Genomic DNA, 23971 nt, shown 5'->3' with positions numbered 1-23971 from the left:
GAAGTTCTCAGGGGAAGAATTTTGATTGTGGAATTGAATTAAATTGAATTCTAATTTCTTGTGTAGGCTTTGCTGCTTGTGGATGTATAAAGTACCCCATGTTGTTCCCCACTCGACTTCTCATGCCAGAGGCGCCACTGGCAACTAGTGATCGAGTTAAACATTTCTAACTACTTCCAGCACAAGTCACATTTAAGGTCGTCGTTTGGTTTGGTTAAGCCACGTCTCTCAAGTCGCTCTCCGCGAGCTGGCATGTCGCCCACCTTAAATACTGTTGAGTCCACTCAATGCGTTTTTGCAGCCACGTGATCCTTCTAAATCGGAATTTTGTCTACGACAAACAGGCTGATGTTCCCCAATCGTCGTTTACCTAAACTTTGTGGGCGGTTACAATGGTGGAGACTTTGCGGCAGTGTGTTGACTTCTGATGGGCGTTTCGCTGGGGAAAGAAACGGAAACCCAAAAAGCCACTCTTCACATTTGAAGAGTCCAAAACTCTCTTGTCTTCCTTTTGCCTCGGGGATGTGATTGTTCTTGGCGCGTCTGGACCGATATTTTGCTCTTCCAAGACGGGATTAAAGCGAACGCTTTCGTGACTTTGTGGGCTCGGATCTCATCTCAGCATGCTGGCGAGCTCGGCGATTTACGCCGTGAAGAAACGGAAGAAGCCGCTTCAAAAAGTGTAAGTCACACACTCACAAAAAATGAAAAAAGAAGAAAAAAAAGACACTTCTGTGATCACTCACAAGCTCCTCACTTGTGTTCTGTTTTGTCGTTGTTATTCTGCTACGATGTCACTATGACACGATGTGTGTCGTAACAAGTCTGTTTTCGTGTTACATATTGCTTCGAGCAACTAATACATATAGTTTATCTGCAGCAGAGGTGGAAAAAATATGTGATCATATAACTGTACTCAAAAGAAATAAATGGAAATTGAATAAATAATAATAATAAAATAAATAAAATGCACGAAGTGCGGGGGCGGGGAAAGAGATGATCACTTTTATACCCGATTTCATAATTTGCCGCAAATCTCTGATTTCTGATAAAATAGTTTGTACTGGACTGACAAGTCCTGCATAAGGAAAGCAAAACAAAAAGCAAAAAGGAAAAAATCAGATGATAACTGGGGCGGGAGGAGGGGGGGGGCTTACCTGGATTTGATTTATCAAATTATATGACGAATCTTTGAATACCAGAAGCTAGTGGTTTTTAGGCTAGCACTCAAGACACAACATATTCGCTACCAATCATTATCATGAGCAACAACATTCAAAAAAATAATGCATGGGGAATATTGTATTTTGAGTCTCTGAATTTGTTTGTTGTTTCCTCATTCACATTAATCCATATATTTCTTTTCTGCATTAAAATACTTCCAGCTCTTATCAATCAATCAATATTTCAACTCCTTTATATTTGCATCTCTTTTGCTTTGTCATCCAAGGAGGTTGAAAAAAAGTAACAAACCTATGTTGGCAAAGAGAGGAGTACAGAGATTAAAGTTAAAGTCTGAAAAATAAATGCAGAACTCAAGTTCAGATGACCTGAGAAATCAACCTCCCATTCCTGAATTGATCCACATTGTGTAATTAATACAAAGTGCATGTTTGGAGTCTTGGCTAATGAAGCGCCACCTTCACGCTGTACATTTTATAATAGACAATGCTTGAATATGCGCACGATTTGATCCCTGCAGTGTATATTTAGTGAACTATAAATAAGTCAATTACTATACAAGACATCTTACCCCGAGGTGGTTACACAATATGAGTCGACTGAGTGCAGGCCCACCCAGTCTGCTTCGCAAGCCAACTGTTGCTATTGAACGCTGGCAAGTCCACGGGAGCCATCACATTCTCATGTGTGCACTTTGAGGACTTTGTTTTTGGAACTTGGGGCTTTTATTTTGCACGGTGCTTTTTGTGAAGCGATTGTCCTCCTCATTTTCCCAACATTGACACGCATACGTTGTCCTTAAGCTCATTGAATGAAGAGTGTTTCAGTTTATTTACAGATTGGTGTCATCATAAACTGTGAAAACTGAACACACAATTACATTCAAGATACTTTAAAATGACTGTACCTCTAACCTTTTATAAACACAAAGAAAATAAAGTCGTTCTGCTGTCTTGAAATTCACGACTTGGGTCTGCGCACTGTGTGCGGAAACTCCTCTTTCCGAAGTCGCACAAAGAACCAGATTCTGGCTGAGGCCTTTCAGCCTAATTCTATGTGATCCCTTTGAAAGAGGTTTGCTGTGACTGTTCAGCTTGATGACGTGGAGACGAGTGCCGAATGCTACGTTCAGACTGACCGCAAAATGTCTCCTAGCCCCGCGTGTCTTGTGTTGCGGAGGAACTGCAAGGTGTTGCTTCGTGCCACTACACAACGCAGAAGAGGAGGGGCTCCTCCTCTGCTCACCATCTGACAGAAAAAAAAATGTTCGAACATCAGTGGTTGTGCTAAAATGTGTCTAATGCTAAAAACTATTTTAGTTTACAGTTCAACAGCTGTAAAGACACTCAGCAGATAGGGCAACTTTCTCACGGAGCATTCTGCCCGTGGGCTCCTTTTTGGCTCTCTCCTGGCAGATATTGAAAGCTGGCTGTGTTGTGTCGCCCTTAGTGACCACAGACACCATGATTATTATTTTTTCCTTCGCCGTTTATTTCACCATGCTGTGTGCTTTGTGTTGCTGCTGTGTGTGAGACCTAGTAAGCACATTGTTGATTATCATGTAACTTGGAGTTCAAATTGTCCAACTTGAGTGAATGGGCAAAGAAGTGATTGAGGAGAAATTTGGCATGCACTTGGGCTGAAGGATTTTAGGAAAAAAATGTATTGCAATTTTTCTGACAGATATTGCGATTTCGATTTACTTTGCGATTTTCTTCACAATGCACAGTGACATTTACAAACATGACAGAAAATACCGTTATGCCATTAAAACAATAAAAGATGTAACTGTAATAATTCAAGTAATAATGTGTGTCGCTTTTCAAGCACAAATCCAGTCTCAGTAATCTTCCCTGCTCCAATTTCTGGTCGCGACTTTGTGAGACAATGCTGAGAAAGCACGTGACGTCACATCCGCAAAGAGCGCAAGAAACAAACCTGATTCTGGTGTGAAAATTATTTTCCAGAGTTTTGCAACAATATCCATTGCGAACCACGAAAGTTTTAGTCTTCAATTTACAAAAACGTCAGCCATAAATGGTCAAATGAAAAGGCTATTGTAAAGTAGCATCGAGTGCAGCTTTAAGACACTGCAAAAAAAGGATTAAAATAATCCGATTAAAATGATTCTCGTCAATTAAAAGCCAGTGTAGTGATTTCAGGTCAGATGCGATGCGGTCCAGTTTCCCGGTGTTTGTAAGCAACCTCACGGCAGACTTTTGCATCAGCTGCAGCTGCCTGATTAATTTTTATTTTTATTTTTTTTAATTAAAACCGGCAAAGACACCATAACAGTACCCGAGCCTCCTGAAAATAACAGCACAAAGATGTTTTTCTGTGTCTGGTTGAGACAGGAGATTTTGTAATAGTTTCCTAAGATATATATGTCACTAACAGCGAAGAGCAAATTTGTGTTTTTCTCTCAGGGATTGATATAAAGTTGAGGAAGTTCACAAGCTGGTCGTTGCCTCTGATTCGATGTCATAAGCCGGTTTAGACGTTAACTTCCAAATTGTAAAAAAAGAAAACAAATGCCGGTTCTCAAATGGTTCCTCTTTACCTGTGTAAACGCAGTTCCATCAGGATTCAGTTCAATTCAAATGAAGTTTGAACGACAAAACAAAAATAATGTTTAAATGGGGGATCATAAAGGCGCTCGATATGTGCAGATCAATATGTGGCATGCTCCGTGTTTTTCTTCTGACAACCACAACTTGCTTTCTTCTCATCTTTCCTTCTGTTGTCCTCCTTTTTGTTTTCCTTCCCTCCCTCGACCCAAATGAACATAACTCTGTGTCACGCAAGCATTTATGAAAGTCAGCCACGGTTTCAGTCAAAGCTGCTCTTGGGAATTCATCTTCCTCCTCTTGCACGGCGAAAGTGACCGAAGACAAAATACTGGCCAACCAACTTTTCAATTGTCCTGCTGTGTGCGCATTTAATCCGATTAATCGATTAAATGACATAATAACTGACCGGTTAATCCATCCAGCCATCTATCTTCATTGCTTGTCTAGGGTTTGGTCGAGTGGGCAGTAGCCACTTTGTCCATCTCTTCCGCGGGAATCCTGATGCTTTCCCAGGCCAGCCGGGAGTCTCTCCAGTGTGTTCTGGGCCGTCCTCGGGACCTCCTCCCGGTAGGACGTGCCCGTGACACCTCACCATGGACGTGTACTCATCAGATCCCCGAGCCCGCTCATCTGGCTCCTCTCAATACATACAAGGAGCGGCTCGACTCCCCTCCCGAATGGTCGAGCTCCTCACCCTGTCTCTAAGGGAGACCCCGGACACCTTGCAGGAAAGACTCATTTTGTCCAGTGTCTTGCTCTTTTGGTCACGACCCGTGACCGCATGTAGGTGAGGGTAGGCACATAGATCAACCGCTAAATTAAGAGCTTTGTTTTCGGCTCAGCTCCTTCCTCACCACAAAGGATTGATACAGAGTTTGCGTTTGTAGTAATTTTCCAACAGCTGACACTGACTTGCTTTTACCTGTGTCAAAACGCAGTTTACTCTCCAGTGTTCTGAAAAGGTGTCTCTTCCGCCCAAGACAAAGCACCTTTGTGTGATCACAGGGGAGTGTTTTCTCAAGTCACTTGATCCCATATTGCGCTGACAGACACACCCCTCATATGGCCGATGTTGCAGATAGTGCCAGCGGCAGCAATACTGGCTGCTTATTGTTCTTGCTGAGAGTCCTGCCGCCCGGAATGCGTCGATAGCCATCTCGCCTTCAGTTTAGATTCGGCGTTTTCTGGAGGATTATTGTAAGCAGATGGCTATTTTTACTCGAAGGATGTTTGCATTTAATCATTTCCGCTACAGAAGGTGGAATTTACTGCAGCCGTGATCACAGCACCAGAACTTGTCACCGCTTTGTATTATTTGACCCACTTAATTGTAGATTTCGATGCTGCAAATTTGTTGCAATCATATGGATTGTTTCAGAGTAAGCAGAGTCACTACTTAGAAAGAGAAGAGATTCCACTTGTGGCTGAAATTTCAGGAGGAACGTAAAATGCACTAAAGGTGAACATAAATTGACCTATGAACCTTTGAATGCACACCCTCCTGTTCAATATTTCAGGACTTTTCAACACAGACAAGACATGAGAAGAGACACAACGAAAACATATATACCGTCTCATGAACACGCCAAGTACCGTCTGAACGTACACAACAACGTTCTTCCTAAAGAGGCGATTCTCTGTAAACGGCCATGTATTTGTTCCACCGTGACAGCAAAATGCATCTTGGGATATAAGCCTTCACAAGAACCCACCGATGCATCCTTGGTTTAAGCTAAATGACGAGAACAACATCCGTGCGTTCTTGGTTTATTTGTTTTTTTCAATTGGGAAAATATTTGGGTTGTATGAGATCACAAGGACGTAAGAACGGACAAGTACGCTTATTGAGAAACTAAAACCAAATCGACACAAATTGAAATCATAACAAGTATGAGATACAGAGAGAAGTTGCTACGGATTTTAGTGTCATAGGGTGTCATCAGCAGGTTGCAACCGAGATACAGAGAGACTGGAAGAATTATAGAAAGGCATAGAAGTGGAAAATGAACATTTTGTCATTTTGCTCCTTGTTAGAGAATAGGACGACTTGTGGCTCTACTTATGAAAAGATCAAGAAGTCCAGGTTGTCTTCTATGTTAAAAAATAAATAAATAAAAAACAAAGTGATGTGCATTTTCTCACGTTCTTAATTTTCTGAATGGATTTTTATCATCTATCTCACAGACCCAAACTGCCACCTCCTGAAGGCGCCAAATCAAACCCGTCCAAACGGCACCGCGACCGACTGAACAACGAACTGGACAAACTGACCAGCCTGCTGCCCTTCTCCGAAGATGTTCGCGCCCGTCTTGATAAGTTGTCGGTGCTTCGGCTCGGCGTGGGTTACCTGAAGGTTAAGAGCTTCTTTAATGGTGAGTCTCGGCAGTGCAACAAGGAGTTGCTCACTTGTGCTGGATAGTGCGTGTCATTCCACTTTGTGTTTAATCAAATTTTTTGCAGGAGTTTCATTTCAAACCAATCAGTCAGCAGCATCTTTGTAACGAAACAATGACAGAACTTAATCTTGTATTTCTAGTGGTAGGGCCAGTCTTCCATAACTCTGGGACAGTCATGTCAAAACAAGGTCGAGCATTTTTACTAGAGCAGAGAACAGTCTGGCACTAGCTTTTCTAAGAAATTTCTTACGCAGTATATCTTCTCCATATCTCATTTTCAAGAGTGAGTTTACACCAGCGTCCTCAAACTATTTGACTGTCTTTTTGCAATGTAGAAGCTATCAGATGTAGACTTCCTGAACGACGGAATCCCTTTTTCCAGACGAGGGATCATAGCGTGGAGTCTCAACAGCAGCAGTGTTGCTGAGAAATGTGACCCTTCTGGCACACCACATTTGGAACTGACCTTTTGGCCAAATGAAGTGTAAAGTTACTGGCGAGCATTTCAGCGTCTGTGTCTGTGTGCATGGTTTCTGAGCACACAGACAAGTTGCCTTATGTTCAGTAGAAACGTGGCGCAATGAGCTTGCGGATCACCCAGCTTGAATTCGACATCAATCACATTTGGAGTGTTTGCTCAGACCAATCATTAAGTCCAAACGTTCCTTTTGCCTATTTTATCGTATCACAATCCTCGTTTAGATCATATCCAGGACTTGTATGGCACCATTTTAACATTTAGGACACCCACCCCCCCCCCCCTATACTCCTTCCTTCAATTCTGTAGTCCATTGTTAGTCATACCTCTCAGATCTTGAATTCCTTCAACCAATCCCTCCCCCAAACAAGCTCCGCCCCCACCTGTCCTCCACTCGCTTCCTCCTCACCAAACTCTGTTGGGCTCCAGGTTGTTGTTGAAATGGCTCGAGCCTTTTTGCCTTTCACTGGGACAACTCCGGGCTTTATGCATTCATGGGGCTTGGCACACCCATCACACTAGAAAGTTTCGCAGTGTTGCGTAGTTCTCCTTCAAAGGCTCTTTCAAAGGGGACCTGCATGAGAAATGCATTGTCTTGCCTGCTATTATCCGACTCACTAGCTTTTTCCTATTAAAACCTTCTCATGACTGTTTCTTTGTAGATTGTATTTTTATGATGTAATAAGATGTTCAGTAGTCCTTTCCATCTCTCGTCAGTCATTATTATTTGTACTTAATGAATCTCTCCAGCATAGAAAGATGGACATGGCCTTTTTATTCAGGTCATATTGGTTTTTGTGTGGTATAAGAAAGAACGGCCATTGTATAGTCTGTTTTTTTTAGAATACAAATATTATAAAGCATTTAAATAGTAAAATAGATTGGAACCTCGATTCACTAACTGAATTTGTTCCAGACTACATATATAAAAACCCAAATGTTTGTGAACCGAAGCCATTTTCTTTTCCAGCCCTAGAACCAAGTTGCCTCTACGCACGGCCGTCAAGGAGCGGACAGTAGCAACACATCTCTGAATACAGTCTCAGTTAATACCAAGCAGGATGCCCTACAGGCTTCGTACTAGCTCCGGCGACACATGTGGAAAAATTACATCACGATACAGAGAAGATTAGCTTAGCCCCTCGTCATTTGTAGGTAAATGAGGCAACAGTGTGACGCACTTTCAGCACAGAAGATAGAAAAGTACGACACAAGTGACAGCCCGTTTGCCATTTCCGAAAGAGATGAGTGTGGGAATTCGCCAAGAGCGGCTGTAGGTGTTTCTGACATGCAATCTGTTCATTTCTTCCTGGCAGGCTTCATCAGACCCTGTACATTTTCTAGCATTCTTTGTAATGAACAAAGATAACCTGCAACTCGGTGCAAAAGTTCATGGGGAGGCCAAATTAGTGTGAATAAAGACGCATCCCGTGTCTGTCGCCTCAATCTTGTCTCGCTCTCGGCTTTTATCTGTGGGACTGAACAAAGTGTGCATACTGTCTGATGAGAAATGTCTGAGGGTCAAGTCCCATGAACGTTTCTTGGTGTTTTCAACTTGACTGCTACAAGTAAGTTTTAGCCTCAGTGTCCTCCATGTTGCTGGCCACAGTTGTACTCGTTGACACTTTCACTTATCCCACAAAAGTTTGATTGTAAATAATGATTGAAAATAATCCAGCAGGTCGGAAGTTGCCACATGCTTCCTGGGTTGAGTGAAGCACAAGTAAACGAGTTCTCTGGCTGAGCAGAGAAGTTATTTGTGGTCTTGTAATGGATGGTCCAAAGCTCCCTCCTCCACTGGACCTCAGGAAGTACGTACACTTTTGAAGTAGCTCTGTACTTTGTCTTTTGCTGGACCTTAAGACTTTTCTCGCTATGTCAACAAACACAAGCCTTTCCTCACCCACCCGCATGTGGATGGGCTTTCCAGATGTGTTTCTCGGCAGATTGAGGCCTACCTACTAATGAATTCTGCTGGAGGGCCTATTGAACCCTTGAACAATGAGTCCTAAGGCAGAAACGAAGAAATGAAAATGTAGCTCGACTATCAGAAAGTCACTCAGTGAGATCTCCTTTTAGTTCTCAATTTGAGGTTTTGTAGATCATGCTTCATTCTATTGTGTAAGAACACAAATCTAGGTTATTAGAGGGTTATCTCTAACTTGTAATATGTCAAGCTGCTGATCTACTTTTTGGAAGTTCTCACAGGCCGTGTAACTGTCGCCGGGAAACAGATGGTCAGTTTAAAGCAGGGACCACAAAGTGAATTTGTGACTCAGTAGCTGGCTGATGAAAATATACTGACGTTTGTCTCTGACACAGCCAAGCCTAAAAGAAACTTGTCCTGAGATAGTGTAGCATAAATTGTGGCAAGTCTCGTTAATAAAAGTGTGGTAGCATCAGACCTGCAGAGCTGCTTCATGGAGGACTGCAGTCAAAACAGAGCAGCCAAACACTCATGCTAAAACCTGCCCAACCATCTGCAACATAGAATGTGTGTATGCGTGTGTTGGTGGACTTCTATTTCAGGATTTAAAGTAGCAGCCTGATGCTGCTGAGCCAAAATTAGACCGGGTGAGTCCCAGAACTGCCATGATGATTTATTGTGCCCAAATCATGTCATGTCAAAAAAACACAGAGGTGGTATCCCCACATTTTTCGCTTTTGCACCCTTGACACTTGACTTTTACAGCTCTGGACTGTACCTGTAATTTGTTGGCCCTCGGAAAAATACAAACCAGTGCAAACCTTAAAGTCCAATAATTATGAGGTACCCCATATTCATTGCTCTTTTTTTTTTTTGCATGGAATGCTTTTGGAGTTGAGGACTGTTTCTTAGTGCCACGCTGGTCAAATAATATGCGATCAGAGGTTGAATGAATTTTTCACTGTGCAGACACAAAATTTGATTTTCTTGCAAATGAACATTGCTTTGTGAAAAAAAAAGAGTACACAAGGTATTCGAGTTATGGAAAACAACTGGAGGCAACCCTCGTAAAGTGAATCAGAAATTCCGCCGCCCCATCTCGCTGCAGATGAAACACTTTCACCCTCCACAACCGTCACCGCCCATCAACTGCCGAGCCTGACAGCTGATGCCGTCTTAATATTGACCACTTCATTACAAAGCGTCTCCTCCCAAGCCTCCTGATTGTTCTCTTCTCCCTAATTGGCCCCATATGTGTTGTCACGTGACTATCCCACTGGCCCACCAGCGACACTCTGTGCTGTGATGTTTCTCAGCTCTCAACCTCTTGCGGGAAGCGATCACTCAGCTGGCAAATTATGAAACAATGGTGTCTCTCATCTGCTCACTCGCCGCCAATGACTCAACGCTTACTCAAAGCCAGGCGCCACATACAGTACGTAGTGCTCATAGAATGATCCGAGTGGGCCTCTGAGATCAGATCTGTTTGCATTCCTGCCTCGCTCAAAGGTTGTTTCGGATTCCATGAAGAGGAATGGAGAAGAAAATAGAGAAGCCATTTGTAGCCCGCACTTTTAAAACGAAGAACAGGTAGACCGTTTTCTCCTGATGTCTGGCTGGAAATTATCTTTGGAAGAGGAAGCTGTAGTTGAAGGATGCGTCTGTGATGGAGAGAGGTGTCTGCTCATTTTGTCTGTCAACAATTTGGGCCAAGCTAGCAAACGATACGCAGCGGAAGGTGTCAAAACAAACATTTTCATTCACATTACGAGTCTTGAATAGGCGGCTGATCGGATCAAGCCGCAGGTTTGTTATCTTTTGAGGAACAGGCTGCTTCCGGGCGGACTGTCGTTGTCATTGGCCCATTTCTGGTTGTCAAAGTCCGCGTTTCCTTTCACTGGCATATTTGCAGCTGTCCTTACCTCTCGTTTTTGTCTTGCCGGCATTATGTGTCGTTCATATTAAGACTTTGTTGCGCTAACCTGAAACCACATCGAGTCATGTGAGCAACGCTGTCACATGGCTCGATCTAAAAACAGGTTTCCTTGTCTCATGCTGAGATGCAGATTCCTTCGTGCTGTTTGTCTTTTTTACATACTTGGAGCCAAGCAGATGAAAGAGGAGCTGGCGCATCCTTTACAGCTGGTTTAGACATGTCTGCCCCACATGGAGCCCCCACACCAAAACAATGACTCTTGCTTTTGTAATGGTTCCCTGTTGCAAGGAGAGTGTGATTGGCACTGCCAATTTGATGACTGTATACCTTACCAGTTGGAACTTTATAGATGACAAATATATTCTGTCTTCGGTTCGTTTTTGTTCAGATTGATGATGTGTCCCATCGCATTTATGTTCAGGGTCAACAGTTCAAAGTCCAGATCTCTCTCTCTCTCTCTCTCTCTGTTAGAACTCCTGAAGGCATTAGTAACCATATGTGCCTCATTCCCGTGCCAGATTATTTTTAGCCACAGTGTTTATTTTTAGGACAGCAATATATGCGTCGGGCAGACTTTCTTCACATCCGTCACTTGGCTCGAACGCCAGGTCATCCAAGCTCACAAGCAGTAAAAGTCAAAGTCGACATAAGGAGCAGTCAAACGTGTTTGTGGCGTGAAGGGGCTCAGTGGCGTGCCAGCGCTGCAACTAACAAATATTTTGTAACAGCAGAAATTGAGTGAAGCGCTATCTTCGGATACGCCGCTAATTCAGTTTAGTGAAAAAAAACGGGAGTAATAGTCACTGGTGCACTTCCAGCTGTTTATTGAACAGGACAAGCAGTTGAACACAAAGATCGGAAATAGCAAATGGTGACATAACTGTGTTGGAAGAAACCCATTGGGCCTGTTTGACTTGATTCCCCCCTAATCACTGCGAAAGTCTGTGTCCTCACATAACACTACTTTCTCTTTCGTATACTCTCATCCCTTCGTCTACATTTGAAGCACATGTGGGATCCGTTTCAAATGTGGTTGGTGTGGGATGGTGAAAAACAAGCCCGGGCTTTCTTATTGTTTCTTGCTCTCAAGACTTTTTGGGTCAAACATCGCCGTTGACGGTTGCAGGGAGTTTGAGATCATGTCAGCAGACTTCCAGGGAAAGGCGGACGATTCCATTCAACTGGTCGCCAGTCAAGCAAAGCGCACCCATTCAGAAATGGGAAGCAAACCCACTCAGGCTGCACAAAAGTCAGCCCAATGAAATTGAATTCCGCTAAAAGGGATTCACATTATTAAGGGCAAAGAGACTTGTGTGTTTATAAATATTTGTCTCCATGACGTACCCTCCAACCTATCAGGTTCATGGTGATTTGACAATATTATGCTTCCGTCGCTGGTGGAAACAGTTATTGTAAGACTATTTTCTGTTCCAGCGTGTTTCGCCACAAAGGCAGTTTAATGCAACCACTTCCACCTCAAAGAATCCAACACATGGTCTCACCAAGCAGGTTCTAAAGGTGCTGCTGCTTAATCATTTTTCTGTTTGTCTCCCTCTGAGTGGCCACCAGCCTTCAGTCTCCTCTTTGTGGGGTAAAATGTTTATTTAATTGGGCTAAGGTGTGAGGATGGACTTGGCCAATCTAACAACTTCTTGGTAATGTTGTGCTGCGACGCAACAGACCGAGATCCACTTCTCCAAGCGGTCCTGGTCCGCTTGTTTGGTGTGCACTTGCGTTGGCATGAGAACATTTGTACTTAAGAGCAATTGTATCAGAATTTAACCAAACCAAACATGACAAAAGTGAACTCACCCCGAGGGAAAGAAAGATTAAAGAGTGAGAGGAAGCACTCAGACATGATCAGACACACACGGCACATGACAGATTACATCCAAGCAGTGCAAACTGATGAACCAGATAACTTTTACGCAAAAATGTATATGCATAGTTTTGTCCTCATTAACACAACCACCACCTTTGAGTATCTTTCATATCACACGTTTAAACAACTTTCTGTGTATATGAGTTGGATGCCCGTGTCATGTTTTAGTGTTTCGTAGGCGTCCAAGCTGCATGTAGTGTACACACCAGTGTGTATACAGCATGAGAGCTTTTCTTCAACAGTTGGTGAATTCCAGCTCAGGGGAGGCTACTTCCCACTCTGCTGCAGAAATGATCCCTCAGGTCTCAACAAAACTTCTTTGAACACCCCCCCCCCCCTTCAGCCCCCATCACACACCCACATTCACTCTCTTGTCTAAATAAACTCTTTACACGCAACTCTGCTGGCGGCCAGCCCAGCTTGTCTGCCAGTCGGCACTCGGGGTTGCAGTCACTGAATTACTAACTTACTTACTGGTTAGTGACGCGTGTTACTTTGTGCTGAGGTAAGGCGTTTGTTTATCTGAGCAACAATAACAATAACAGGTAACAATATATATGGAAAATCCTCAGTTTCAGTTTGTAAATATTGGTAATGACGACTTTGCGTGCGTAAAAGTGAAGGTGTGAGCTTGGACCTGTAGCGTGCTGTTCAATTCTGTTTTCTTTCCTGTGCCTAAAGGAAGCTCGTCTTGCATGCAATGCAGACGACAGTTAGGCTACTCAATATGTTTTAGGACAGTCAAGACAATTCAAGAAAAAAAGCACATCATACAGAAAAGACCAATAGTGGGGCGGGGGGTGTGATGCTGAGGGGGGCACGTGTGACCCTGGGAAACATGCTTTTTTTCCGCCCTACTACAATAAAGTGAAATTGCACATCCACTCCAATAGTTGGCAGTGGCGCTCTCATCGCCCATTGTGAGGAAGATGATTGAGATACGAGGGTCATGCCCTTGGTTACAAAATTTAAAATAAAATTACGTATAAACATAAATACAGTATAATGATTTCAAGTCAAAACTAAATAAGGTGCAGAACCCGCGACCTCTGCACTGTGAGGCAGACGTTGCAGCCGGCCACCGTGCCGCCCTTTGTTACAATCAGGTCATCAACAGGAATCATTTCAAACGATTCAATCGCCATCCTCATGTTCACTCACTGGCTCTTTCGTAAACTCCAATAGCGTGTCTGTAATCAGTAAAGTCCCTCCTGCATCTGACACTGTCTGCTGATTGGTCGTTCGCGAAGACTGATGACATACGTGTGGCTGAGCCCAAATGAGCTCAGAAAAGAACGAATCACTACAGGTTCACTGAAAAGATTCATTCTTCTTGAACGAAATGTTCGCAAACCACACAACACTATTTTGATGGGACAACACTAAAGAAGTAGCGAATTGCTACAATCTACGATAGACAGCGTCCAGCTCGTATAACGGCGCTCAACACACAGCCTTTAATGAGTGAATAAAAATATCCACTTTTTGCCCAATTAAGTGTCAAGTGACTCGTTTGTGCTACGAGGGCTCACATCTTAATGGAAAGCAACTGCACAGTAATAATATTTAGCCGTTTCCATGTTAGGGAACATTTTATCATCCATTCGAAAGCTCGTTAAAGCTTATCAGCATTATCACTGCAGCATGTGTGTGCGTGTGTGAGCCACTAAATGTTTTCCATCTTTCTTTCGGTCTTTTCCTCCACCAACCTCCTTCCTCTCCTTTCTCCACTCAGGATGCTGGAGTTTGAAAGTTCGCACGCGAGGCTTTGTTGGTGTATGTGTGCGTGTGCATGTGGGCAAGTGTGTTTGTGTGCGTGCTTGCTTTTGTGTGTGTTTCGGGAAGGCAAGAAGTAAACAGCAACTACAGCAAATTAGACACATTTCCATCATTTGTTTTGAAACAATTAATTTGTCGTTTTCTTGCTTCTAATGCTTTCTCTTTGCTGCTGCTTGAGAAGGCATATTGTTGCCCCTCCGCTGAAATAATTTCTAGAGTTGTTTTTAAAGCTTAAAATATACTTATGGTGTGTGTCCAGTCCTATTTGCTTTTCTATGAACGTTCTTAACTTTCCTTTCACCCACGTTGTGCTCGGCTTATCCTGTTCAAGCTGAAGTCTATCACAGATGACTTCTGGCCACCCTTGACTCCTTAACTAAAATTTGGATTAAATCCGCTTTAAGCCTTTGGTCGCCGGAGTTGTCTCAATAAAATATTCCATTTTGATATCATTGTTTCAAAAGGTTGCAGCCGGAACAAGGCTAGTGATAAAGGCGTATTGTAAATGTGGCTTCATTCAATTTTGTTTCTTTGTCGTTAAAATGTTCAGTACAAAACCTCCAAATTTGATATTTTTTGTCACTACTGTACGGAAACAGAAGGTTTCGTATCAATGACTTTCTGATAATATTTGAGAAAACAAAAACATCAGCCTGATTAGTTTGTAGTAAGACTTGGTTAGTTAGTTCAAAAGTGACTTGCTGTAGTCAGTAGAACTTGGGAGCTTTCTGATTCCAGACCTGACAAGAATTTTCTCTTTTCGTCCTTCGTGCCCAAACCTGCCCTACCAAAATCAGACAGAGAAGCAGAACAAGCATGGCCCCAAGAGTGAAAGGTAGTGATGGTGATCTCCATGTCAGACCCCCACAAGACAACCCACCCCCCAAAAGGTCGAACAATAGCACTATTCAGCTCTTGGGTTTCAAAGTGGCGAGAAACCCAGAAAGGTTTACACGGGTCCATACAGGAAGGTGCACACGTATTTCTTGTACTCCTATCAGTTCCTGACAGACTGATATACCGTTCAGTTGCTTATTTTTCATCGTCATCAATAACGCAACTACAACCATGACATTTCAAGGAACATTGGAAGTCCTATTTCGAGTCACTAGAACTCTGTCAAGTATTGAAATTGGAAGTCCATGTTTTGTTTCTGCGTGTCTCTCGTTTGAGGATTTGCAGTCCTCCAGCTGCAGGATCAGTGTCGCCATTTCATATTCCCACTGGTGGATTCACACCGATATCCATTGTGCTGTCCGATTGTCTGCCAGGGGATTGTCCAAATTATACACGGCCCACACACAGCTTACATACCAAATTGTTTGACGTCATTGAGTTTTCTTTCATATCGACGACGTTTGCATGCAGTCAGTAACTCCTTTTTAAGCCTTGAAATTTGTAGTATTTTGTAAACACACGCAAAAACTTGCACAAGACCCCTGGGTTACCTTTTTCTCACCTGAATATTATGTCATTTAAACTGAAACGGGTTAAATCCTACGGCGAAGGCATTTGGATGTGTTCTGCGCATGTTCTTGCGCTGTCCACAATCTTACTTTTTAAGCTCGTCATCCTCGCCGTAGCGAGTTTAAGTTGAATACCGTACATTGATTTCTCCATTTTCCATCACCATATATGCGTCATTCCACTGATTCCCACTGCGTAGAAGTCCATATGTCTGGCGTGTAACTCGCTGTAAATAATCAAGTTGTGGTAAACAATCATGGCCACGCACAGAGCGCACTTTTGGAGGGAGGAGGGAACCATCTGCTTTATCTCTCTGGTGAGTGACATGAATATAATGTGTTCAATTGACGGTAGAAAGTAACAAGCAGAAACGATTTACATCACAACATCCATGCGTCACCGCTTAAATCTGGGAATCCAAAAGCGGGAGTAACTCTACCTGCTCACGCACACGCGCTCGCGTTCTTCTGAATTTTTCTACGAGACATTACTAACAAAACGGAAGCATTGACGCTTCCGGCACTTCTGATCTCGTTCAGGTGCACACTGCGCAGGACATTGAAAAAGCATCCCAGTTCAACTACGTTTGTTTTAACTGGTTGCGGCCAGCAGGTAATTATGTGGTTGCTCACATTAACTGCATTTGGCTCACTTATAAGGAGCTGAGATTGTCTTTTGTTGGTTTTTCTGTTGGTTATTTTAGTATCAACATTGGGAATCATGGTTGTTCTTGTCTATCAATTCTTTTGAACCTTCACAAAATCACCTGCTTCCTCAGTGAGAGGATATTTTAAGGTGCCCAGTCTTGTTTCCCGACAGTGATTAGCGCCGCTTGATAAGCTCTACAGGAGGAAGAAAGGGACTTGTTGAGTGACACTGTTGTAAGACAACAGGAAACAGTTGGCGGCTCCACCCTGATAGGAGGCAACGCACTTCTGCTCGCCTCATTTCGCAAGACAGTCGAGGCTGCATTGACGAATCATTTCAGCTTCTGCTCACTGAAAATAATCAAGTTCCACTCGAGTACTGTATTTCTTATTCTTCATCTTTGATATCACATGTAAACAGGGCTACTAAGGGGGCCAAAAATCTTGCGGGGGAAATTTGTAGAAAGTTTCCGTGTTAAGATGGTGAGTTTTGAAAATTGTTGCTGAGAGATGGATGGAAATTGAAGGTAAAATAATGGAAATGTATCACATTCAAGTGTTTAGTTCAGCTATAATTCTGTGCAGAACTTTTTCAAATTATTTTATTGGCAAATCAGTTCCTTCAATGAAGAACAAAAATATGAATGTTGTTTATTATTCACTACCCCGACAAAACCATTCAAAAATTCTCCCCAAAAAAATCCTCTCTCGCTAAATGGTCGCAATCAGAATACAAATTTCAAAAAGCATTTTCAATCTACATTTTTGCTAAAGCCTTTCAGGCAATGGTCTCTTGCATTTGCAAACAATCTGATTCTTAGAAACTATTAATAGAACATTACTATTGCGAGTCATCAAATGTATCAATTCCTGATTTATTCCAATCTTAATTTCATAAATTTCAATGACATTTTGAAAATTCCTGCAATTTTTTTCTTCTTGCTCTCACAACAGCCACCCTCAAGAATGCTCAGAATGGGTCCACCAAGCCAAGTCACAACTTGTGGGGAGATGTCCACAATGCACTCATGTCCTCCACTGGCACCTCTGAGGTGTCCTCCATTGATGGAGTCAACTTCTGCGAGGGAGACTTGCTCCTCCAGGTCAGGTCTGGCTGATCTTTAAACCAAGAAAGTCAAGTGGTTTGTCAAATCAAGTGTTTTTTTTCTTTCTACAGGCATTGAATGGCTTCGTGTTTGTGGTGACCGCCGAAGGTCATGTCTTCTATGCATCGCCCACCATAAAGGACTTCCTGGGCTACCACCACGTAAGAGTAACTTCAGTTTGAGCTCACCTAACAAAATGGTGTTCTACCCTTGGCCCACCCTCTTCGTTGGGTTGACTTCATGGAAGTCGACCTAGGTGTAAAAGTCAAAGGCGATCGTATGTTGTCGTCATACGAGAATTATTCGTAGCATCTCCATTGTATGGTGGTTGCCTATCCCAACTGAGTTTGGTCAAAAGGTACGGTACTCTGTTTCCTGGAATGGTCGCCCGTCAGTCAGTGGGGAAATATAGAGACAGAAGACTTACATTCATTTCATTCGGTAGTCTCGTTATGCTACTGTAATATTTGGACGTGAGAAGCAAGGGACGCATGATATATGATGTTGAATTAGAATGCATCCAAAGCCACCGTTTAGTATATTGAATAGCGTGAACATTCTTGTTTGTCGAATCACTCATTTCTCAAATCAACGTTCCCCATTGGAATGAATAGAAATGCCATTAATGCGTTCCAGAACCCCAAAAAACGCCCAACATTTTTTGGAGGGAGATAACTAGCACGTTACTGTATTGTACTGTAAAAAAAAAAGTATACGGTAATATCCATAATTTGATCCGCAAATGTTTCTTGACAAGCAGAGCAGCAATCGTATGGTGTGAGATGCATATTTTTTGGGCTGTAAATACCAGCGTGTCTTCACCCTGCCCTCGTACATACTCTTGTGTAAATTCCTTCATTCCCTCCTCCTGTAATTTTTCAGGCCGTTCCTGATACTACCCACTAATATTTATCCATGCTTTGGACCGGCAGTGGTTTTTAAGTAGGAATATGGCGTAAAGGGACTCATCTAACCCAACTGGATGTTACAGCCTTCCCTAACCAGGATTGGAAGAAACCCTGATCCCCGTATCCAAAAGTCAGCGTTTTCTAAGAATCTTCCATCACATTTACGACAACTTCAGTACACACAACAAAAAAAAATGGCGACCAGTTTCAGCTCTTCAGCTTGCCCAAATGCAGTCTTCAACACAGTATGCTGAGTTAACGTCATGAATCCAAACTGTGTTAAAAGTAAGCCAATATGCTCAAAATGCACAGATGAGGAGGCTTAAAAAAACGCTCTGTGTTCTAGTCTGACGTCATCCATCAGAGCGTCTTTGAGTTGATCCACACCGACGATCGACCCATTTTCAGATGCCAACTTCACTTTGCTTTCAATCCGCATTCAGACCAGCAGGATGGCAGTGCGGCGGGCAGCAGTAAGTCAACCTTGCGTCATCCAAATGTGGTTTGACTTGAGCCGACTCTCATGTTGACATGTTCACATGTAGACGAGCAGAGCTGCGGTGAAGTCAGCACCAACGTACGAATCTACAACCCACAAGTCATCCCTCCGGAAAACTCCTCCTTCCTGGAGAGAAATTTCTGCTGCCGCTTCCGATGCTTGCACGACAACTCATCTGGCTTTGTGGTAGAAAAGAGAAAGCTCAAAACTTTTTGCGTTAAGGTCCAAAGTTGGATATCAGCTGCTTGTGACACGATGGTTCTGACATGTTTGTCTCCAGGCACTGAACTTCTGTGGACGCCTGAAATTTCTCCATGGTCAGAACCGGGTGTCGACGCTGGGGGAGCAGGTGCCCCCACAGCTGGCTCTGTTTGCCATTGCCATGCCCGTGCAGCCGCCAACCATCTTGGAGATCCGCACCAAGACGCTAATTTTCCAGACCAAGCACAAGCTGGACTTCTCGCCGATGGGCATTGACACCAGGTAGACGGTCGGATGGGCGATTGACGATCATATGAACTCAAGTTGTGTTCGGAACGGGCACACAGTGATGGGAGTTTGTGTTTTCTTTTCAGGGGAAAGGTGGTTCTGGGTTACAGCGAAGCGGAGCTTTGCATGAAGGGCTCAGGTTACAACTTTGTCCACGCTGCGGACATGATGTACTGCGCAGACAACCACTTCAGGAGTGAGTCACGCTATTCTAATAAAGATAAAGATAAAAAGATAAAATGTCCTTTATTAGTCCCACAATGGGGAAATTTGAGGTGTTACAGCAGCAAAGATATAGATCACACAGAGTCGGCGGCGTAATGTAGCCGTTAATGTATAAATGTGGCTTGTTCGGGGCTGTGCAAAATTCTGAAGTGAACAATTCTGTTCAATTCAATGGATGAATTTGAATTTGAAGTGAGGATATTCAATTCCAATTGAATTTGAATTGCAGGAAGTGGAATTGAATTCAATTCAATTTCGGGAAACTCAATCTCATCACGTATGAGCTCCAAACAAAATGTCCAAAAAAGCAAGGTATTGTGGGAAATGTAGTCATCTTCTAAGATCATGTCAAACAATTTCAAAGAATTTGAAATTATAATTTTAGGTTTATCTGAGTTTGCTTTTAATGTTAATAAAAAAATATTAAAAATTTCCTTAAAACATTTCCTCTCATTAGGTATAGTTCTTAGTTTCTTAGTTCTTACAATAATATTTGGAATGAATTCATGCTGTAATTAGGCGTATACATTGTAAAGCTTCATTGTTAAATACAGTTTAATTTCTAAGTTTGCAACATGAGTTTCATTGAATTTCAGTTCTACTTCCCGTCATTTTAATTTCAATTGCAATTTTGCTTCCTGTTTGCCACCGCAATTCAAATTCAAGAATTGAGCTAAAATTGAGGGGTTCCTGCTGATTTTCGTACAGCCCTGGTTTAAATACACTTTTCAAGTATTCCTCTGAGCTAATTCTCTGTGTTTCTCTAGTGATCAAAACAGGAGAAAGTGGCTTTAGCGTCTTCAGACTGCTGACTAAAGAGGGAATGTGGCTCTGGGTCCAGGCCAACGCCAGACTGGTCTTAAAGGAGGGGAAGCCAGATTTCATTGTGGCCCGGCAGAGAGCTTTGACGTAAGTTGCATTGCGGGAGATCTTGTAGTTGTGCATCAGAACATCCTGTGCGGGGGAAGCTGGAGCTTTTGTCAAGCTAAGTTGTCTTTGGACAAGGAAAGATAAGGTGCAGTACATTTTTGGACGGCGGAATAAAGCGGTCGCATTTTGTAAGCCATTGCGCTGCCTGGCTGGCCTGATCAGCTAATGATTTTTAGCTTGAAAGTTTGCTTAAACAATGTCGCCTTTATAGAATGTCATTGACGGTCTTTCCTGATAATTATTTAACAATTACCGCAAAGCATGATTAGAGGTTTTGGCTCCTGTTCGTCCTGTTTTTGTTGTCTATGCTTGTCCGTACGCCGTCGCAATAAGCAAGACTTGTTGGAAACAAGTTCTTAAGATTCGTCACCGCATTAATTATTTTTATCGGCTGCAGAAACGAAGAAGGAGAGGAACACTTCCGTCTACATCGGCTGCAGCAGTCGTTCGGCTTCACCACCGGCGAGGCGCTGCTGTACGATATGGCGCCAAGCATCGACATGCCTGACATGTGCTCGCCCGCCAAGCAAAGGAAGCTCGATGACTACTCTGTCCGACCTAACTCGCTCCTGGGCTGCATGCTGAACCAGGACCAGTCCGTCTACTGCCAGCACAATAGTGCCAACACGCTAAACACCCTGAACGACAGCGCCTTTAAGGACACCCACGCCACAGTCAGTGTTCCTGGAGAGATCTGGCAGCATCTTTCACCCAAAGCGGCTGTTGAAAGCATGATCAAGCCTGAGGATGCAGTACAGGACATGATGGAAACGCTGCAGCAGATCCTGGGGGACGGTGCTCTCGCAGAGACGGTGGATGTTACCCAGGATGAGCTCAAGAGCTGGGAAAGCACTCTTCTGAAGGTGAAAACCAACAGCTGCGACCTGAGCGACAACATCAATGACTTCATCATGGAGGACATCCTATTATATGTGGAGGAGCAGCTCCAAAAAGAGGCTGCGCTCAAGTTGCCTGACCGGCTGGATACTTGCGTCCCAACTTTGAACCTCGAGACCCATGGATCTGTTCACCACAGTATGGAACAGAACTTTAGCTGGCCTCAAGAACCTCACGGCCAGTTGTTACCAAGTTGCGGGCAGATGTCTGAAAAACCGCCTGACGTTGTGGGGACGATGAAACTCACCCAAATTGAGCTTCCTCAGCTGAGTTCTTCCGGTTTGCACGTTCCGGTGGCCGAGGCCATTTCCTCAAAGGAAACACTTTCCCTTCCTGCGCAGCTTCATGGTGATCAGTACTACTCTGGTAGACCTCCAAATATCTTTGAGCCCTCTTTAGTGGACTCATGTGATGAGACACAAAGACTTAGGAGCAGGCAGGTGAGTTTCATGGATAATAACCAGGGAGTTTTGTTGCCCAGGCAACCTTGTCAGATTCTCCCCAACCAAATGGTTCAACCCAACCAGTACTGCCACGAGCCGAGAGCACCGAACCTGGCTGCGGACCACCTTGCACAAAGACAACCTGAGTTGAGCTTGCAGAGCACTTTGAGGAACTCAAACCATTTCGACATGCAAAATGTTTCCAGTGGTCAAGTGATCCCAGCGGATCCGGCCGAGTCCAGCTGCTTGCACGGCCACTTTGTGCTCCCTGCGCAAGGCGGACACAACCACAGACAGTCTGGGCAGCTCCAGCAGCCACCGCAACCGCAGGTCATTTCAAACGGACCATTGAACGTGAACCACTTGTCAGAATTTCAGCCGAGTCCGGGTGTTGCAGTGAACCGGGACCCTGCCCTATACAGTCCAACGTTCAGGACTTCATTTCCTGTTGAGCATAGCATCGGAGGGGCAACTGTCCCGACTTCAAGCAGTTGTATGTTCGAAAATTGCCCGCCCTCTGCGCCTGTGAATGTAGGGCACCTCAGTCAGACTCCGCCCTGTCAAAGATTGAAAGACAGCAGCAGTCACATTTCCAGCTCCCCTTGCTTTTATCAGACTGCGGGCAGGTCGATGTTCAATTCAGATATGGTGCCGCTTTCCTGTCACATCGCCCCAAATGGTCTGAACGTGCCGATGCAACAGCCGCCATACCGGAACCTCGGTGACCAGGTAAGAAGGCATCTTACGTCATTGAAAACCAGCTTGACTGTCGATTTTGCAATTGAGCTTTTAATTACGCTTGTTTCACAGCCTATCAGCCACTCACTTGTCGCAAACGGTGGCCTGGCCTTTCCTCATTGCGCAACGGGAACTCCTGCTCCTCAGAGAACAAACGGGAACATGAACTGAAAGACAACTGGCTCCGCAAACAGGAAAAACACAAATGTGCTTTCGAGAAGGACAAAAAAAGCTCAGGATAATCAAGCAAGACAAGAAAGATCAGCGAGAGTTGAATTTGTGTTTACGATCAACGCAGAATAATGAAAAGCTACCAAAAAAAATAAGAGTCTGGTATTCTGCTTTTATACAAGGGGCATTAAGAATTGTCACAACATTTTCTTACATTGCTTGCTGGGCAATCTAAAAGATGATACGAAGGTTCAGAATATTGCTCTTTTATTTTTTTTTTAATTAGAATTTTGACTTTGAAAGTCGAAATGGTGAGAAAATGCTGTCAATCTTCAAATAGACCAACTTGAGCTTCGGTTATTCGCCGTTCATTTTTTACCACAAAGGGCTGCGTTTAACTTTTTTTTCCATTGACGCTTCAAGGAAGCATTGCAACTGTCAACAAGTTGACGTCTGATGGATGAACTTGATGCCAGTTCACTGCCAACTTGACCTGACAAACACACACAGTTGACTCTCTTTGAAATCTCAGAGTATAAAATGATTTTATGTGCTTTTTTTTTTTAACCTGATTTTCATTTTATTGAAACATATGTGACTTAGTTCATTTCCAGCCCTCAAAAGGGTCATGCGCACATCCAGCCAACATGAGATCAACTGTGTTCTATTCCAAAGCAGAACAGACAAACTTTTGGAGCCACGTTGGCCTTCTCCGAGTAGTTTGTACTCGTGTCAATTTTTTTCTATTCTGGTGGAGTGTTGCAAAGACAATACCTTTAAATTTCAAAGTTGATTTGAATTTGGTTGATTAGTTCATCAGTCTCTGTCATAATTCCAAAAAAAAAAGTGAAGCTGGCACTGATCATTTTGCTGCTAACGTCCGTCCTCTTCATCTTTCCTCTGTCTGTCTGCTTTGTGGTTAATTTATGGTTCCCCACAGAAGTAAATGACAAAGGCAGCTATTTTCGATGTTAAATTAGGGAAAATGGGTGTCAAAGATATTCCGCGCTGGTATGGAAAACATAGCCGGAGTTTTTGGCTTGTTTAAAATGCAGATGAGTGCTCTCTGATTTATATATATATATATATATATAAAAAAAGAATTTCATAGCGCGTGCTTGCCTTCTGTGGGGTGTCCACACCTAAGGAAGTGTTTTTTTTGTATGTATATGTACATTCAGTATTGTGTTCCTTTGTGGTCATGTTTTTAATGGTAATGTGCCTTCAAAACGGCCAAATGACTAAAGAAGCCATAACTAGCAACATAAAAAAAAAAAGCTTTTTTTTTTTTTTTTAAATCC

The 23971-nt window shown here is 43.3% G+C and overlaps 1 protein-coding gene across 1 annotated transcript; it reads left to right on the top strand.

The window, feature by feature from the left end:
* The first annotated feature begins 339 nt into the window (after positions 1–339).
* On the top strand, positions 340–23758 carry ahr2 (aryl hydrocarbon receptor 2). The gene is made up of 11 exons (XM_088291056.1): positions 340–682; positions 5937–6124; positions 17219–17367; positions 17442–17531; positions 18625–18751; positions 18824–18963; positions 19058–19260; positions 19353–19462; positions 20259–20400; positions 20819–22490; positions 22572–23758. Exons 1-11 carry the CDS (start codon positions 624–626, stop codon positions 22668–22670), a joined length of 2979 nt encoding a protein of 992 aa, XP_088147182.1. The 5' UTR covers positions 340–623; the 3' UTR covers positions 22671–23758.
* The last annotated feature ends 213 nt before the right edge of the window (positions 23759–23971 follow it).

Source organism: Idiotropiscis lumnitzeri, chromosome 3 (assembly GCF_059441095.1).
Source record: "Idiotropiscis lumnitzeri isolate Australia: NSW breed Sydney's pygmy pipehorse chromosome 3, RoL_Ilum_1.0, whole genome shotgun sequence".
NCBI classification, from domain to species: domain Eukaryota; kingdom Metazoa; phylum Chordata; class Actinopteri; order Syngnathiformes; family Syngnathidae; genus Idiotropiscis; species Idiotropiscis lumnitzeri.
The sequence above is the reverse complement of the archived record's forward strand: the minus strand, read 5'-3'. Positions and strand labels throughout refer to the sequence as shown.